Source organism: Sander vitreus, chromosome 21 (assembly GCF_031162955.1).
Source record: "Sander vitreus isolate 19-12246 chromosome 21, sanVit1, whole genome shotgun sequence".
In the NCBI taxonomy this organism is placed as follows: domain Eukaryota; kingdom Metazoa; phylum Chordata; class Actinopteri; order Perciformes; family Percidae; genus Sander; species Sander vitreus.
Window position 1 is genome coordinate 4,062,709 of NC_135875.1, and position 18,181 is coordinate 4,080,889.

Sequence of the window (18,181 nt, forward strand, 5' to 3'; positions counted from 1 at the left end):
GAGCAGCATGTTGGGTAAATGTGTGTGAGGGTAATAAAAAAAATAAAAATAATAAGAGAGCTACGTTCTCTGTACACATAGTTGTGTTGATACGTACCCATAAAGGATCCAGTGCTGCAGATGAGACTGAAAAAGCAGCTTTCAGGTGGCAGAGTTCCACATTTACTGAAAAGAAAACAGAGAGGAGAGGATTAGTTAGTGTGTGCTGGCCTGCAGGTTCAGTGGGCTAAAGTGCAAGTTCAATCGAGTTCCTGCAGAGTTCAAATCGGTTCTGTGACCTCCGCGTTTTATTACTGCACTTCCTTAAAAGTAGTCATAAAAAAAAGCAGCGTGACCGTATTTGTGTTCTTACTTACTCTGTGGCATTAAAAACACGCCTGCGTTTTCTTTGAACGTGGTTTAACAGTGAAAAAAAAATAAAATACTTGCTGGGAGGTTGAGGAAAGAATGACACTGTGATCTTTATCTATAGACCAAAAGCACCATACAAGTATTTAAGCCATGCATCCACAGCAACACGAACCCCTTGTTCATCGTTCTGGGTGTCGTGGTATGCACGCACGGAGGGAGAAAAAAAAAAGAAAAAAAAAGAAGCATTTCTAGTTTAAATTTTGCGACTCAGTGTGGCGACACTTCAAATAGTTTTGAAAGATCCACTGCACACAACAAAAGCTCTTCTCGAGGTGAAGAGGTCGGCCTCCCCTCCTCTGACAGAGCGCCTCGGTCGGGCAAGTGTGGGCTCATCTCACAACAAACTGCAGCTGCTCGCCCAATATCACAGCAATGCATCCAATCACAGCTCCGTTAGAGACGCACTCAATGAGCTTCTGGTACCATTTCTTTTGACATGACTGTACAAACGTCACCGTATTCTTCTTCGTCTTGTCACAAGATGTGCGTTTCTCTCTCGCATGTTTAACTTCCGCGTTAATCTTACATTTTGCAACGGCACCGTGGCTCCATCCGGCGCTTGGCACCGCCAATGACGATTGTGATTGGTTTAAAGTAGTGCTGTCAGTTAAACGCGTTATTAACAACTTTGTCGTTTTTTTTAACAAAACTACAACACCACACCGGATCTAGCTAGACCGGAAACAAAACGGGCACGCTGCACACACTTGTTTGGGCTTACGAGCCGGCCAAAGAGTAGTAGGCTAACGTTACGTTTTGAGTGGATGGCGAGCGCGAGACGCCGAAATGGACGCCAATAAGATTCTGAATGGAAAGTTTACTTTAAAGTTGTGAAACGTTTGCAAGGCACCGTGTCACATCTCATCAGGGGCCGAGCCCCCCTAAAGGTCTGATCCTAGAATCGCCCCTGCTGTGTGGAGTAGCCGGACCTTCCTCCACAGCGCTGTGAAGGAAGGTCTGGCATTGAGAGACTAATTTACACTTGGCTTGAGAAGTGACCAGAGGTTGCACAATATTCAACATATTTATAGACTGCTCTGTTGCAACCTCTTAAATGTTTTATATATATGTCACATTGTGTCCATGAATCATACTAGTCCATTACAAGTATGCATTCTGTTTTTTTTACTGACTAATGAGAGGCTGAGCTGCGTGCCAAGTCAAACACAATGTGCACCGACATATGAAAAGATTTTTTTTTTTTTTTTTTTAAAGAGCAGAAATGAAGCAATTATTTATTGTTAAAATGAATAAATAAATCAAAACTATGGATGGAAACCACAGACCACAGCAAGGCAAGCTGCTTTTTCACATTAGATCCCCGCGGCCACATGACGCGTACAATAGGTTTTCTGTTGATATTATTGTTTGTGTCTAAAAGAGAGTTCTCGGCCAGTTTCATCAATGGTTTACCACTGTGGCTTCAAGAAACCACACCACTCAATGTCAACAATGTGCCGTTGCTCGCTTCATTGATGATCACTTACAGGAACCAGACAGCTGCAGTTTTAGACAAGAGGAGTTTCGGTGAAGTAGCGGCAGAGGTCTGATCACTGACCTGATGAGTGGGATGTTGTCCAGGGTGCAGCACAGAACTGGACCCCTCTGTAGTGGAAGCAGCTCCTCACACGAGTCATTATAAATCCTGTAAACACACACGCATGAACATGCAAACACTCTCAGTCTAAAGATACTGACGGACACAGAGATGGAAAAGTGAAACAATTAACCCTCAAATTTGACTCGTTTTCTAAATTTCCCAGAAATGTTTTTAACTATACCTAATTTTGATTGCCCAAAAATAAAACGGTTGATTCCATACAACGCGCTTTGCAAGTACAACAAAAGATCAGATGACTACTTGAACTACATTGAACTTTGGTTGTTTTATTCCATTTTTAGCATTAGAAAAAAAAAAAGAATTCTAACTCTAAACAAATTAATTGAAAAACTGGCAATAAGTTGGTGTTAGTGGTGTTTATACATGGTAGTAAAAGGAAGCGTTGAAAAACGCACCAAAGGTGTCAAAAAAAGAGACAAAAGACTCCTCTAACTGGTGTTAGAGGAGCTGGATTTTCTTTTTTTAATGACCTGCTTCATGTAGTTCTACTGGAACATAGGGTCAGTTTCAGCAAATATGACAGAAAGTTGGTTTTATAAGTCTTACCTACTGCACCTTTAAGGTTTAACGGACATCAGTTGTAAATTCAAAAAAACGTGTCCAAAAACTCATTTTGGGCCAAGCATCTTAAAAGTTAAAAAGGTCAAAAGTTCAAGTCTTTTGATTGTATTGTCACCAGCTCAATGGAGCATAATGAAGCGCTGTTAATGTTTGAGCATCAACCAGCACATTCTGAGAATTATGACTCATGATCTGCGTAACAACTGTATAAAATTAACCCAAAATATTTTGAGGTTAAGGGTCTCTTTTTATAACAGTTAAAGGCTGAGCTGCGTGTGATGTTTTGAATACAAAACAGTTAGATCTCCTCTTCATCCTCCCACAGGAATACATTTCTGCAGAACTAAAACCTGAGAGCAGCGTTATTTGTGAAGACTTTTTAAATTAATGGAGGGTATGTAAATCAACGGCACCATTAAAAAAGACATCACAATAAACTATTATCTAACTATTGTCTGTTTTTAGCAAAGAGTGGGATCGCACATTTGCAAGTGTGCTTTTATTCATAACCTCCAACAACTCGGTTTGTGTGTTTGTCAGCAGGATCACAGAAAAACTACGGCCCTGATTTTCATGAAACTTGGTGGAAGGGTGTAGCATGGGCCGAGGAAGAGCCTTTTAACGTTTGAAGCAGAACCGAATCACAGGGGGCAAATACGCAAATTGTTTTTTTTGCTTTCGTTGACATCGAGAGATAAGGCGTCTGGCCTTGGCGGAGGTCTGCGCTCTCCGAGTGCCCTTCTAGTTTGTGACAGGTTTGTCTTGAATGCACTCCTTTGTCCTTACAGGAGACAATCAGAGGTAGAAGAAGTACTCAGATATCTCACTCAATAATTAGTCTACATCCACGATGTTCCACTTCTGGGACTGCTCCGTTGCCGTCGGAAATTCCACCCGGATTTCACTCATTTAGGCCGGATGGCTGTTGCCTTGGGCTTCCTTTGTGTTGACATTTTAAACTCCGGTGGATTTATGAGGACTATGGTTAACTGCTCCTCAGATCTCTGCAGGGTAAATCCAGACAGCTAGCTAGACTATCTGTCCAATCTGAGTTTTCTGTTGCACGACTAAAACAACTTTTGGACGTACACATGTTCCACCAAAACAAGTTCCTTCCTGAGACTATTTTGCAGCGCTGTTGCTCCGTGCGACGCTTAGCGCCGCCCAAGACGATTGTGATTATACATACATTGTATATGTGTGTGTGTGTGTGTGTGTGTTAAGGGATAGGGGGGCTGAAGAGAAGAAAAGAAAGGGCTAAAACTGTGAAGTTCATCTTATGCCTTTCTCAATAAAAAAAAAAAAAAGGCTGTCAGCACTTTATTACCATTTAACAAACAATAAATAAGCCACACTGTGCTAACAAAACGTGTCACACATATTACCATACTGTTGCTTTCACAGACTGAGGCTTGTGTTCCTCAATGCGTGTACGCAGAAGCTGCTGGCTGTATTTTAACCTGCACTATGACGCTGCTTCTTAAATCCCTTAAATGTTCAACCACACAATAACTCCACAAACACACGGAGATCATTTATCACACACAATGCCTTAGTTACATAAGTCTGTTGGTCTGTGTCACTCTTAAATGAAGTCTCTCCTGATTGAAATGGAGCTGCAGCCCTGACACGAGTTTGGAATCTGTTTGCACTCTGAAACGTCAGTTTACCTAAACTCCCTTCCTTCACCCACACACACACTGTCTATACATATGTCAACATTCGCTCCTGCAGCACTTGATTTTTCTTAATGTCCACTCCCCCATCGTATGTTTGAATGGATAGACTTGATAGGAAGTAGGGGGTGAGGCCTCGTTGAACCAGGTTGAGAAAAAGATTCTTGGCACAAAAGTGTGTCCATCATGAATGACTTCTTTTTTTTTTTTTCCTCCCTGAATCAATGCTGCATAAACTTGCCAGCTGAGAAAGTTTTTCCTTCCACAGTTTTCACAGTGGGCGTCTGCAAGTAATTACTCACAATCAGTGCCTGCGTTTTGTGGCACATTAACTGAATAAAAACCTCCACACTTCTTTGGAAAAAGCATTTTTCCTCTCTGTTTTGGACCTCGTCCACACTGAGCTGCTGTGTTTCAGCCCCAGGAGCTGAGCTGTTCTGCAGCTCATGTGAATATAAAACGCTGGCTTCCTGTTTTAGTGTAGACAAGGAGGAAACTAACTTTTGGAAAACAAGGATGTAAATCACAGGCGATACGGTTACTGTTCGCCAAAACCAGCTGACACAAAGACAGTTTTTTTCCCCAAACAGTCACTCTGTTGAACGCTCAGAAATAGCCCCCACCCTCACACTGAACAAAGTCAATCAACACTGTTCTGCTCATCTACCTCATGTATATTTCAATCTTACAATTACAATATTGTTATTAATATATTACCATTGCACTGAACTGCCTTGCACTATATTTATATTTAAATCTTAAATCTCAAGACTATACTGATATTCCTTCCCTCTCTTCAACTGTTATTGTATATTTCCTGTAATTTTGTAAATTCTATTATATCGTTATACTGCATACTTAAGTATTTTTTATATTTATAGTTTTTATTCTTTATATGTTAAAATGGCCATATTATGCTAATTTTCAGGTTCACACTTGTATTTAGAGGTTGAACCAGAATAGGTTTACATGGTTTAATTTTCAAAAAACACCATATTTTTGTTGTACTGCACATTGCTGCAGCTCCTCTTTTCACCCTGAGTTCAGGTCTCTGTTTTAGCTACAGAGTGAGACCTCTCACTGCTGTAACATCTTTGTTGGCAGTCGCACATGCGCAGTAGCTAGGTAAGATCACATCATCTAGCTAGCTGTTTGTTTCTACAACTTCAGTTAGTACAAGGCAGGATTAGCCAGGAGACATTTTATAAACGAGGGCACACTTCCAAACTTTGCGTGGAATACCTGCAGAATAGGGACATGTAAGTAGTTCTTTTGTAGATTATGGTGAACTAGTGTGTGTTGTAGCAGTGTTTTGCCATTCAGAACGAGCTGGCATGCTACCGCTAGCATGCTACGGTTAGCCACCTCGTATCGGCTAGTGACGTAAAAAGCCCTGCAGATTTTGAACAGCTCACCAGGAGACTGAAGGCAAGATACATTCAGAAACCCGTATCTCACTCAAAACAGCATGGATGGTTTTTTTTCCCCCCAAGTTGGTATGCGTGTGGAAGCACCAGAGACACAAAATAACACCCCAAATCCCACCCCAAATCATAATATGGGCACTTTAAGTTGAGTGTTGTACTTTGAGAGCAAAGGTTAACCAGAGTCAAATACCTTGTTTGTTTACGCAAACCTGGCCAATAAAGCTGATTCTGATTCTGATAATAGGGTTTAAAACCAGCAGAGACTCTTTACCAAATATCAGCTGTGATAAACATTTATGTTATTTGCTGACTAGAGATATTTAGCTGTTTCACTATTGTTCAAGTGACCTGAAATCCTAGTGTGGACGCCATGTGTTCACATCAATGGCGGTTTCAACTTTAGCTGACTTAATGTGGATGTAATCTAAGGATTAAAACATCTCTAACCTCCCTGTCTCTGGTGTTTGCAAAGTCTTGGTCTAAGATGCTAACTTTTAGGACACGCCACTAAAAACCAACGCAACTTTAAAACTACATTAGCACTTTTTTTTTGGGCCACTTGGGGACAGCAGAAACAAGTCGTGAACACAACACTGACACATTATCACCTTTTGAGTTCATACAAATGGTAGGTAGCTAGATGGGGCCACTGAAAATCTCAGGATGGCACACCAAAATTAAAAGCCAGAACTGAATTTCAGGAATTCTATTAGCGGTGTTAGTAAATAGGCTAGTTGAAAGCCTTGTCAATATGAGAGTTAAAGGACAATTCCGGCGCAAAACGAACCTAGGGGTTATTAACAGATGTGTACCCACTCTGTCGCTCTCTGGGACATGTTTTCATGCTAATCAAATGAGTTTGGAGCTTGAAAGACGCTAGCGCGGACCGCTGATTAGCTTACAACGCTAGTATTTCGGGGCACAGGGAACGTAAAAACAAATCGCTATTTATACCACTAAAAAGGCTCAAAATATCACCACACTTCAACGGTAGCATAATGAGGGTCCCCACATGTTAACCGAAGCATTGAGAACTTTGTAAGTGTACAGACAGTTTATTGAACGAAGAGCTGCGGGAGCTCAGTGAAAGGGCTACGAGAGAGAGCTACCGGTAGTCAATGCCGCAACACAGCCTCGTACTTCAGGAAACTGGTGGTGTACCTGCGGACATTGTGACATTGTGTCCGTGTTGCAAGGAGTGGGACCTGTTGCGTCGCGATGCCCAAGAGACGCAGTGTTTTGTACAGTCTGACGATTTCCCCTTTCTGATAAACAGGGCTGTACTTGAAACTTTTTCGGCGACCCAGACCGGAGGGACCAGATGGACAGTTATCCACTGAGTAAGTACACTAGACAAGTTATGCAGAGTGTGATTATTTCAGATATATTGAGCAAATTGCTTTTGATTTTAGTTTCCATCGCCAGCTGTAAGTCATGACTGGTTTCCAAGACGGCGGCCACATGTAAACATGAACGCGAGTGTTTTCATAATCTCTCTTTTCAATAAACTGTCTGTACACTTACAAAGTTCTCAATGCTTCGGTTAACATTTCGGGACCCTCATTATGCTACCGTTGAAGTGTGGTGATATTTTGAGCCTTTTTAGTGGTATAAATAGCAATTTGATTTTACATTCCCTGTGCCCCGAATACTAGCGTTGTAAGCTAATCAGCGGTCCGCGCTAGCGTCTTTCAAGCTCCAAACTTATTCGATTAGCATGAAAACATGTCCCAGTGAGCGACAGAGTGGGTACGCATCTGTTAATAACCCCTAGGTTCGTTTTGCGCCGGAATTGTCCTTTAAGGAATCGTATACTGATATACTTTTGGTTTCTTCTCAAGGCTGAAGACTTTTCTTTTTCCATCTGGCGATCCCCTCATGCTATTCGCCGCTATCTGGGGTTAGCGCCAACCAGGATGGTTGCTATTGGTTTAAATTACATACAAACAAGCCGGAGTGTTTCCCCACATCGTTCTAAAAGTAACAACAACCCAGCATCAGATGGTTGATTGATTGCCTTCAGGCACATTTTGAGTCTTGGCTTTGGTTCACTGTGTGAAAGTCCAGTTACGACTGAGACGAAATTCTTGAAAAACTCACAGTACACATTTGTGCGTGACAATAACATCATAAAGCAGTGTGTGTGTGTGTGTGTGTGTGTTGTACCAGTTGTTCACAGGGCAGACATGCTGGTTGTACAGGGCCATCGCATATCTGTAAAGTTAAAAGGAGAGAAAAAAAATCACTGGTCAAGGAAACTGAACAGGAAGAAATAAATAACTTGGAGATACGGACACAATCTTTGATATAGTCTCAATTTGCCAGACCCTCCTCCAAAGCGCACTGAAGGAGGGTCTGGCTACTCCACATAGCATTCGGGGATGGGAGGAAAAGTCTCTGGTTTAGTGGCATTTCTTTGAACCAATCATAATCGTCATGGGCGGTGCTAAACTCCGCACAGAGCCGCTGCAAAATAGTCGTGCGAGAGAAAACTCAGATTGGACAGATAGTCTAGCTAGCTGTCTGGATTTACCCTGCAGAGATCTGAGGAGCAGTTAACCATAGTCCTCACAAATCCACCGAATTTAAAATTCCAACACAAAGAAAGCGAAGGAAACGGAAAATACATGCATCCGGCGGAATGTCCTGCAGCACCGGAGCAATCCTGGAAGTGGAACGCGATAGTGATCTTTGATACGACAGCTCCACTCTTAAAACATGGCTGTCGGCACTTTATTACCGTTTAACAAACAATAAATAAGCCACACTGTGCTAACAAAACGTGTCACACATATTACCATACTGTTGCTTTCACAGACTGAGGCTTGTGTTCCTCAATGCGTGTACGCAGAAGCTGCTGGCTGTATTTTAACCTGCACTATGACGCTGCTTCTTAAATCCCTTAAATGTTCAACCACACAATAACTCCACAAACACACAGCCTGGCTGCAAACCTGAGATCATGTATCATGCACAATGCCTTAGTTACATAAGTCTGTCTGTCTGTGTTGGTTTTTCTATATTTTATGTGACTCTTTGCTTTAATTGTCGGCTTTTAACCATCTAGCTTGCTGCCTTCTCCTGCTGTATCGTTTGTCTTCATGCATGTACTGATGTGGCTGCTGGTTCATGTTTGCTTTACTGTTAGTTTTTATGCATCTGTGACTGTTTGTATGTCTATTTAATGGTGTTTTACCATGTGTCATTTCTGAACGCCTAACCAGGGACAAGGACTGCAAATTAGCCTATGGCTAGAAGTCCCATATACATTGCATGTGTTGCACTTTAGATGTAACAATGCCTATATGCAAGGGTGTAGCACACACACACACACACACACACACACACACACACAGAAAAAGTAGTAGTAAACTACGCACATTGTAGACCTCAACGAGACACGGAGCGGCAGACATTCAGAGCTTCAAACTTGCTAGCAGCCAGCATCTGAAATATCTCAACAACTATTGGATGGATTTCCATGAAATGTCACTTAACCTTTCCTAAAAGTGACAATTTGATGGGTTAATGCAGGATCGTATGTGTTGCAGTTTTGAGCATCTTGTTCAACTTAAGTGCACAGCTCAGGGCCATGTGCATGGCTGCAGACTCTCTTGTTTCTTTGATTGATCTTTTAACTGTAGCCACATGTCAACAACATGTAATCTGAGGCTTTAAATATATCAGGATAAAAGATAACACTCAAAAGACACATTGTGCCATGGATAAGATTCACAAGAAACAAAACAAGGGGATGATGACACATGTTACATGGAAACAAAACCTAAAATTAGACTCGTGAGTGCCTCTGTTGATCGCTGATAACAAGGTCCAGTCAGGAGAATTGATTCACCTTTACTTGAACAACAGCGATGGACTTTGGTAGAGGAGATAACAGCTTTTTGGATTTAAAGAACTGACTTGGCTGCGGTTAAAATCTAAAACATAGAACTCTTATTGTTTTTACAGCCATATCTGTCCATTCTTTCCTATGAAAACTTCACAAGCTCGGTCATGCTTCCGTTCGGTTTGTGGTTCGTACAAACTGAGCACTCAGAGGCACGAGCAGACAGGTGTCAACGTGTCCGGAAAAGAAAACGAAGGCGGGGGGGTGGGAATTACAGACTCGTCTCTGACGGGGGAAAAGCTTTGGAGACGCGGTGTGAAAACCTTTCGTGCCCACTTTGGGAAGGTGTGAAAAGTTTCTCACAAAAGGAAGACTGTTGTGTCAATCCGCTCACACCGAGGAGAGAAAGGAAGACAAAGAGAGAGACAAAGACACAGTCACACAGCCCAGGAATAACCTTAACATGCATTCTCAACATCTGCAGTAGAAGTGTCCTAGTGTGTTTGACTGCTTCCAGTCTTTATGCTAAGCTACATATTTAACATGCAAACATAGGAGTGCTATCAATCTTTTCACCTAAGGCTATATCCACACATATATTTTTTAAAACGCACACCTTTTGCTACGAATACGCCTCACGTCCATACTACTCTGGTGTTTCTGAGCTGCTACAACTGAGGCTACTACTAGGTTTTTATTTTTTACTCTAGAGTTTTAGCTCCAGTAGCTGAACTATTAACACGTCTGACAACGCATATCACATGATCATTCACACACACACTGGGCATGTGCGTGCAGATGTAAACAGGAAGCAGATTGTCAGGCGTTACTCTGCGAATGTAAATCATGGATGTATAAGTTGAAAATACAGAAAATACTTTGGAGAAAGAGCGGCAATGGTGAACAGTAAGAGCAGGCATTTATTATGTTGGAGCGAGGACGAGGTGGAACCGTTACTGAAAGGTCTGTAAGCTACCTAACCGATAAGACTGACTGACGTGCGTCATCGTTTCCAAATGTCTCCGTTTGTGCCCGTCCAGACTACAAAACCAACCCACAAGCCCCTTAAATGGAGACATTTGGAAACACTGCTTCCCTTCGTTTTGGTTTGAAAACTCCGGGGTTGTTTTGTAGTCTGGACGGACACAAATGGAGACATTTGGAAACGATGACGGAGTAGTGTGGACACGAGGCGTAAACGTAGCAAAGATATTCATTTTTAAACAAAAACATAGTAGTGTAGATGTAGCCTGAGACATTTGAAAACGCTGCTGACCCCGTTTTAGTTTGAAAACTCTGGGGTTCCATTGGTGTTGCCAAAGAGAACGATATGGAGATCTTTGAGATTGTGACTTTAAATCTTACTTAACGTACTCGGTGTTGGATAAACAGGAAAACCAAAATGCTCAGGGTTTTTCCTGACTCAAAAATCGGCCTTTTCGGGGGCAAGCAAGCCTGATCAGTTTACGGTGCTACCTTATTTGACAGAAATCTATGCATTTGCCTGTTTTTCCTGACAATTGCATAATCAAAAATGTCTATTATGCTTGAGTAAATGAAGCCCAAAGTAACAAAACGGCTTTAAAAAAAAATTATATTAATATTTAAATACTATACCGTTAAAATCATCAAGAGTCCGGTACAGACCGACTCTGGGCGGTAAAACTGAGATTAGTGGGTGCCAAAAATTCCTCTATGCAGGAATAACCCTGCACGCTGAACACACTCACAGGAGCAGCTGAACTCGTTCATTTCCACCATGACAAGCCGCTCTTATCATGTCCGGTTGTCATGTGATGGGACAGATGTGGCAGCTGGGAGCAAAACAGATCCAGATGCAGGGACACGCAGACCAGACGAGCACAGAGAAATGTCAAGGCTGACTCTTCTCCGGCACAGTCTTAGACTAAACAGCAACCCGGTGCTCTCTCCTCCCAAAAACGGAAATGGTTTTACATTCATGAACTTTGTACAGCCAGTTGAGGTCCTCACGACCACGGCGGTGACAACAACAGTCTGGTTGATGTAAAGACAGCTGGAGTTGCAACACATCAGACTGTTTGTCTATAGATAAACAGTCAAGACGTGTCGCAACAAGAAATGACTTGGTATATGAAAACACACGGAAGAGTGCGCCCAGATAGCTCAGTTGGTAGAGCGGGCGCACATACAGTGGGTACGGAAAGTATTCAGACCCCTTTACATTTTTCACTCTTTGTTTCATTGCAGCCATTTGCTAAAATCAAAAAAGTTCATTTTATTTCTCATTAATGTACACTCAGCACCCCATCTTAACAGAAAAAAACAGAAATGTAGAAATGTTTGCAAATGTATTAAAAACTGAAATATCACATGGTCATAAGTATTCAGACCCTTTGCTGTGACACTCATATTTAACTCACATGCTGTCCATTTCTTCTGATCCTCCTTGAGATGGTTCTACTCCTTCATTGGAGTCCTGCTGTGTTTAATTAAACTGATTGCACTTGATTAGGAAAGACACACACCTGTCTATATAAGACCTTACAGCTCACAGTTCATGTCAGAGCAAATGAGAATCATGAGGTCGAAGGAACTGCCCAAGGAGCTCAGAGACAGAATTGTGGCAAGGCACAGATCTGGCCAAGGTTACAAAAGAATTCCTGCAGCACTCAAGGTTCCTAAGAGCACAGTGGCCTCCATAATCCTTAAATGGAAGAAGTTTGGGACGACCAGAACTCTTCCTAGACCTGGCCGTCCAGCCAAACTGAGCAATCGTGGGAGAAGAGCCTTGGTGAGAGAGGTAAAGAAGAACCCAATGATCACTGTGGCTGAGCTCCAGAGATGCAGTAGGGAGATGGGAGAAAGTTCCACAAAGTCAACTATCACTGCAGCCCTCCACGGCTTTATGGCAGAGTGGCCCGACGGAAGCCTCTCCTCAGTGCAAGACATGAAAGCCTGCATAGAGTTTGCCAAAAAACCCATGAAGGACTCCCAGATTATGAGAAATAAGATTCTGTGGTCTGATGAGACCAAGATTGAACTTTTTGGCGTTAATTCTAAGCGGTATATGTGGAGAAAACCAGGCACTGCTCATCACCTGCCCAATACAATCCCAACAGTGAAACATGGTGGTGGCAGCATCATGCTATGGGGATGTTTTTCAGCTGCAGGGACAGGACGACTGGTTGCAACTGAAGGAAAGATGAATGTGGCCAAGTACAGAGATATCCTGGAAGAAAACCTCATCCAGAGTGCTCAGGACCTCAGACTGGGCCGACGGTTCACCTTCCAACAAGACAATGACCCTAAGCACACGGCTAAAATAACAAAGGAGTGGCTTCGGAACAACTCTGTGACCATTCTTGACTGGCCCAGCCAGAGAATGGCAGAGGATCCCCAAATCCAGGTGTGAAAAACTTGTTGCATCATTCCCAAGAAGACTCGTGGCTGTACTAGCTCAAAAGGGTGCTTCTACTAATACTTAGCAAAGGGTCTGAATATTTATGACCATGTGATATTTCAGTTTTTCCTTTTTTAATAAATTTGCAAAAATTTCTACATTTGTTTTTTTCTGTCAAGATGGGGTGCTGAGTGTACATTGAGAAATAAAATGAACTTTTTTTGATTTTAGCAAATGGCTGCAATGAAACGGAGTGAAAAATGTAAAGGGGTCTGAATACTTTCCGTACCCACTGTATATAGGGGTTTAGTCCTTGACTCAGCGGTGCGCGGTTCGATTCCGACCTGCGGCCCTTTGCTGCATGTCATTCCCCCTCTCTCTCCCCTTTCATGTCTTCAGCTGTCCTGTCAAATAATGCCCAAAAAAATAATCTTAAAATGTTTTTTAAAAAAAACACACGGAAGAAGCAAATGTTGATGTCTTTCCCACTAGTCTACATCAACGACGACTCATTTAGGGCATTGTTCAGGTGCCACTGAAAAAAATCCAAGCTGATTTTTGGCCTGATCTCCGTCCCCTTCCTCTTTTCTTTGTGTTGGCGTTCTAAACTCTGGTGGATTTGTGAGGACTATGGTTAACTGCTCCTCAGATCTCTGCAGGGTAATTCCAGACCAGAACGTAAGAGTCAATTAGTGCCTTTGGTATAAATAGGAAGCAATCTTTGGTTCCTCAGGTGCAACCCAGAAGCACATACACACCAACACTACACTACACAGGCATACATGAAAGCAGTGATTTGCCTGGAAACCCAACTAAGATATCATGGAAATAAATGGAACCAAAGGTTTAAACTGCAAATATGACTTGGACTTTCATTGATAAAAAAAAAGGTAAAAAGTGCGTCAATTACTCTACCCGTGGAACAGCCACACAGGGGCTAAAAGCTTGGGCTCTACACTATCTGTCCAATCTGAGTTTTCTGTTGCACGACAAACAACCTTTGAATGTACACATGTTCCAGCAAAACAAGTTCCTTCCCAAGGCTATTTTGCAGCGGCACCGTGGCTCCGTCCGGCGCTTAGCATTGCCCAAGACGATTATGTTTGGTTTAAAGAAATGCCAATAAACCAGAGCACGTTTTTCTCCCATCCCAAAATGCTGTGTGGACTAGCCAGACCCTCCTACACGGCACTGTGGAGGAAGGTCTGGCAATGCGAGACTAAGTTCACACAAACTCTGGAGGTACTTACACGAGCCATATCCCGGTGATGGTGAAGACGGGCAGGCTGACAGGAAGGATCATCCACAGGGACATGATGACCAGCTGGAGATCTCCACTGCAGAGAACAACAAACACTCAAACACCTGCAGCCATTAAAACCACAATCACCTGTTTGTGTTGGTGGCATAATTATAATTTACTCACGTTAGAAAAAAAAACCTTAACCATCCTGTTATGTACTTTTGGGACACAAGATTACCTGATTAATTGATTTAACAACAACAATTTTCTTGATCATGCTTCTCAAATGTGAGGAGTTTCTGTGTTTTATATATTGAATGTCTTAGACTTTTGGACTGTTGGTTGAACAAAATAAGACATTTGAAGGCCACGTTTTTCCAACATTTAATACTAGAACTGCAAAGATTTATCGATTAGTTGTCAACTATTAAACTATTTTGATAAATCGATGAATCAGTTTGAGTCAAAATTATCTGATTCTGAAAGAACTGCTTATTTACTTGATTAATCAGTTAGTTGTTTTGTTTGGTCTAGAAAATGTCAGATGTCAAAAACGTGTTTCCCAAAAGCCCAAGATGATGTCCTCAAATGTCTTGTTTTGTCCACAACTCAAAGATATTCAGTTAACTGTCACAGAGGAGAGAAGAAACTAGAACATATTCACATTTAACAAGCTGGGATCAGAGACATTTTGACTCAAACTGATTATCAGAATAGCTGGCGACTCATTTATTGGTTGACAACTAATTGATTAATCGATTCATCTCTGCAGCTCTACACAGGACACAAGAAATAAAGAAAACAAAAAACAACGTGTCCTTTTTTTGCATGATGAAAACTGTTGAAAATGGGGAGAACCATTCAAACCATTTAAATGATTATCAAAAGTTGTCACATAGTCTCATTTTCTCAGGTTTGAACACCATATATATGCTCCTATAAACTTGTAAATAAGGTTATCCGAACAGAAGAAAGACAGTTTTCGACGTGTTCATTCTCTCCTTAAAGTTTATTTGAACACACAAGACGCCCAGACAGCGTGGCCGGGTTAGCTCAGTTGGTGGAGCAGGCGCACATATACAGAGGTTTACTCCTCGACGCAGCGGCCGCGGGTTCGACTCCGACCTGCGGCCCTGTGCTGCATGTCATTCCCCTCTCCCTCTCTCTCTCCTTTCATGTCTTCATCTGTCCTATGGAAATAAAGGCCTAAAACGCCTGGGAAAATAATCTTAAAAAAAAAAAAAAAAAGAAGCTCATACCACCATTCATAAAAAAGTTACTTGAAACTACAAATTGACTTTAAAGTCAGAGTGAGAACTTTACTCTCCTGTGGTTTCACTGAATTATCCTTTTACCTGCAGCGATTTACCTCGGGACGGATCTATATCTTACTGTGCGGAGCAACCTTTAACACATGTATGTATTTGTTTTTCTGTATTTATTGTGTATTTCATGTTAATGTTTAATATGTTTGTTTGTTTATTTACCAGGGCAAATTCCACATAAGTGTAACTTATTGTGGCAATAAAACCTTTTCTGATTCAGTAGAGAGACTGACATGAATTAACTACTACTACTACTACTACTAATTCTGCTATTACCAGTGGTGGAATGTAACTAAGTACATTTACTCAAAATACTCTACTTAAGTCAAAATGTTGACATACTTGTACTTTACTTGAGTCTTTTCGTTTCATGCCACTTTCTACTTTCTACTACTACATTTCAGAGAGAAATATTGTACTTTTTACTCCACTAGATTCACCTGACAGCTTTAGTTACTTCATAGATTAAGATGTTTACACACAAAACACATGGTTTATAAAATATGATGCATTATTATAAATGATAGTAGCCAACAATATAACGGCCTACAAGTCCATCTGAAATTATTAGACCATTAAACACACACTGTTTGGATCCTTTACACCTTCTAAAATGTGAGGATTTTTCTGCATTGAGTACTTTTACTTTTAACAGGGTATTTTTCACAGTGTGGTATTAGTACTTTTACTTAAGTAGCCTAAAGGATCTGAATACTTCTTCCATCACTGACTACTACTGCTACAGTGTGCATGCAGAGATCCAGTTAAGGGACTGCCATTAATTATTGTTTTTATGATGACCGAATAAACTACTACTACTACTACTACTACTACTACTACTACTACTACAGTGTGCATGCAGAGGTCCAGTACAGGGACTGGCATGTCTGATCGTACCTCTGATTTGTTCGCTGGAGAAAGCTTCAGGCTCTCCTTTTCATCTCAGCTCCTCCAAACTCGAAGAAAAGTTACACGAAGTCGCAGCTTGTCCGAGCTCCTCTGCACCAGCTGCAACTGATTTCATTGTCCAAAAAGTGACAAATATGATGCAAGTTTATCCCACCTGGGTCCGGGGTTCGGAGAAAGGGTCTTCATTCATCCAACGTACAGGGAGCCTGTCCTCCGTCTCCAGCCTGACAGGGGAGAAGAGAGAGCGGTGACTTTAAACTCCTCCCAGTTCACTCTCAGGAGGCTTTTACCCCTTCAATCACGAGCACAATCAGACAGATGTATTGCCAGGTAAATAGCACTTAGGCTACTAGGAATTTGCCTGGTTTGAAGGTGCATATATAAAAAAAACAATAATATAAAATACATAGGGGAGACCGGAGGGATAGTTGGGGATAGTCAGCTGTACTAACGCGTCCATTTTCTCCAATCGAGAACACGTTGTAAACACCTGCTTCACTCTAAACATGCTCCGTTTAGTCCTTAATACATGTGTGAAGATTCAGCCCCCTGTGGCAGACACTGCACATTTTAGAAAGAAAAAAAACTATTTTGGGTAAGAACGTAATTTCTTCTTTTTTTTAAACTTATTTTTTGTGATAGCATTGTCAGCTTTGTAGTTAAACTCAACACACTTAAATCTTGTTTGTGTGTCTATATGGATATCTTTCATGCAGGTTGATAGTGCTAATGTTTTAGATGTTAGCTGTAAATTAAGCTAGTTCATGGCGACAGTAGTCTAGGTTTAGTAACAAGAGTCTGGGTTAGAAAATGTTAAAACCTACCCCAAGCAAAATGTTTGTTGAATTTATGTTTTTTTTTCTTAAAATGTGGACTATGGGGTCAATTGTAACATTTTCCTCTTTGTGTTTGAAAGTAAACCATGCGTTTTCTGTTTGGGGTCCAGAGATAACAGCTACGTCGTTTAATAGCTGACACATGTAATTAATGTTTGTATAACTTTGAACGCGCTGGCTTAAAAGAGCTCCGAGATACAGTCCGACATGTCAAATGTTACAGCTATCCCCGGTCTCCCCACACATATAGCCTTCACATAACTGCTTAGCATTATTTGGGTTAGGTTAGTTAGACAGTCTGAGCTGCTTTAAAGCCACTTTTCATTCAACTAGTGTTAGGAAATGTACGTTTTGTCCTTTTCCTATTGACCTTTATCACAGCAGACATTTTTTGACTTGTCATAGTAGGAAAAGCACAGCTGAAATTGATAACCTTAATGATGGCTCAATTCCATCAAGTGTCCCAGTGAGCTATTTCAGTGAGTCATCATGCACAATACCAGGACCTCTCCTAAGTGGAATGCAGCCATCATTCATGGTTCTGAATACACCTGTGCTTTTCCTACTATGACATGTCTACATGTCTGCCGTGAAAAAGGTCTATTACTTTATAAGCTTATAAACGTGTGTGTGCTGAGTGGACTCCATACAGTTTAGTTCGACCAGCTGTAGATGTTGTTGTGTTGAGTTTTTATTTTATTTTTTTTATTTTTCTGATAAGTGATCATTTTGTTCTCCGTCTAGTTCCTGGAAAACAGATTTCACTTCTGTAGTTGGGGATATTGAATCTCCTGTTTTCTTTTCTCCCTCAAAATAAGCTCTGTTTTCCAGGAAAGTGGAAATGATGCCTTCAAGTGCCCATTTGTAAGCTCCTGTTTCTGAGTTGGCAGGGATGTGGTGTGTTGAGGTTTTCTGCAGAGTGAGAAAAGTCAGTGTTTTCAGA

At 41.4% G+C, this 18,181-nt stretch overlaps 1 protein-coding gene across 2 annotated transcripts in view; it reads right to left on the reverse strand.

Moving 5' to 3' along the window:
- Positions 1 to 16,635, reverse strand: part of LOC144536636 (transmembrane protein 150A-like) — a 40,703-nt gene extending 24,068 nt beyond the window's left edge. Inside the window, exons 1-5 of one of the 2 annotated variants that reach the window (XM_078279872.1) lie at positions 16,391 to 16,635; positions 14,176 to 14,262; positions 7,863 to 7,910; positions 1,970 to 2,056; positions 98 to 165 (exon numbers count right to left, since the gene is read on the reverse strand). In XM_078279872.1, coding sequence (XP_078135998.1) covers positions 98 to 165; positions 1,970 to 2,056; positions 7,863 to 7,910; positions 14,176 to 14,240 — 268 coding nt within the window. In that variant the 5' untranslated portion in view covers positions 14,241 to 14,262; positions 16,391 to 16,635. Of the gene's footprint in view, positions 1 to 97; positions 166 to 1,969; positions 2,057 to 7,862; positions 7,911 to 11,273; positions 11,509 to 14,175; positions 14,263 to 16,390 lie in introns of those variants that run through there. The other variant, XM_078279873.1, reaches the window with a different exon arrangement.
- Between the last annotated feature and the right edge of the window lie 1,546 nt (positions 16,636 to 18,181).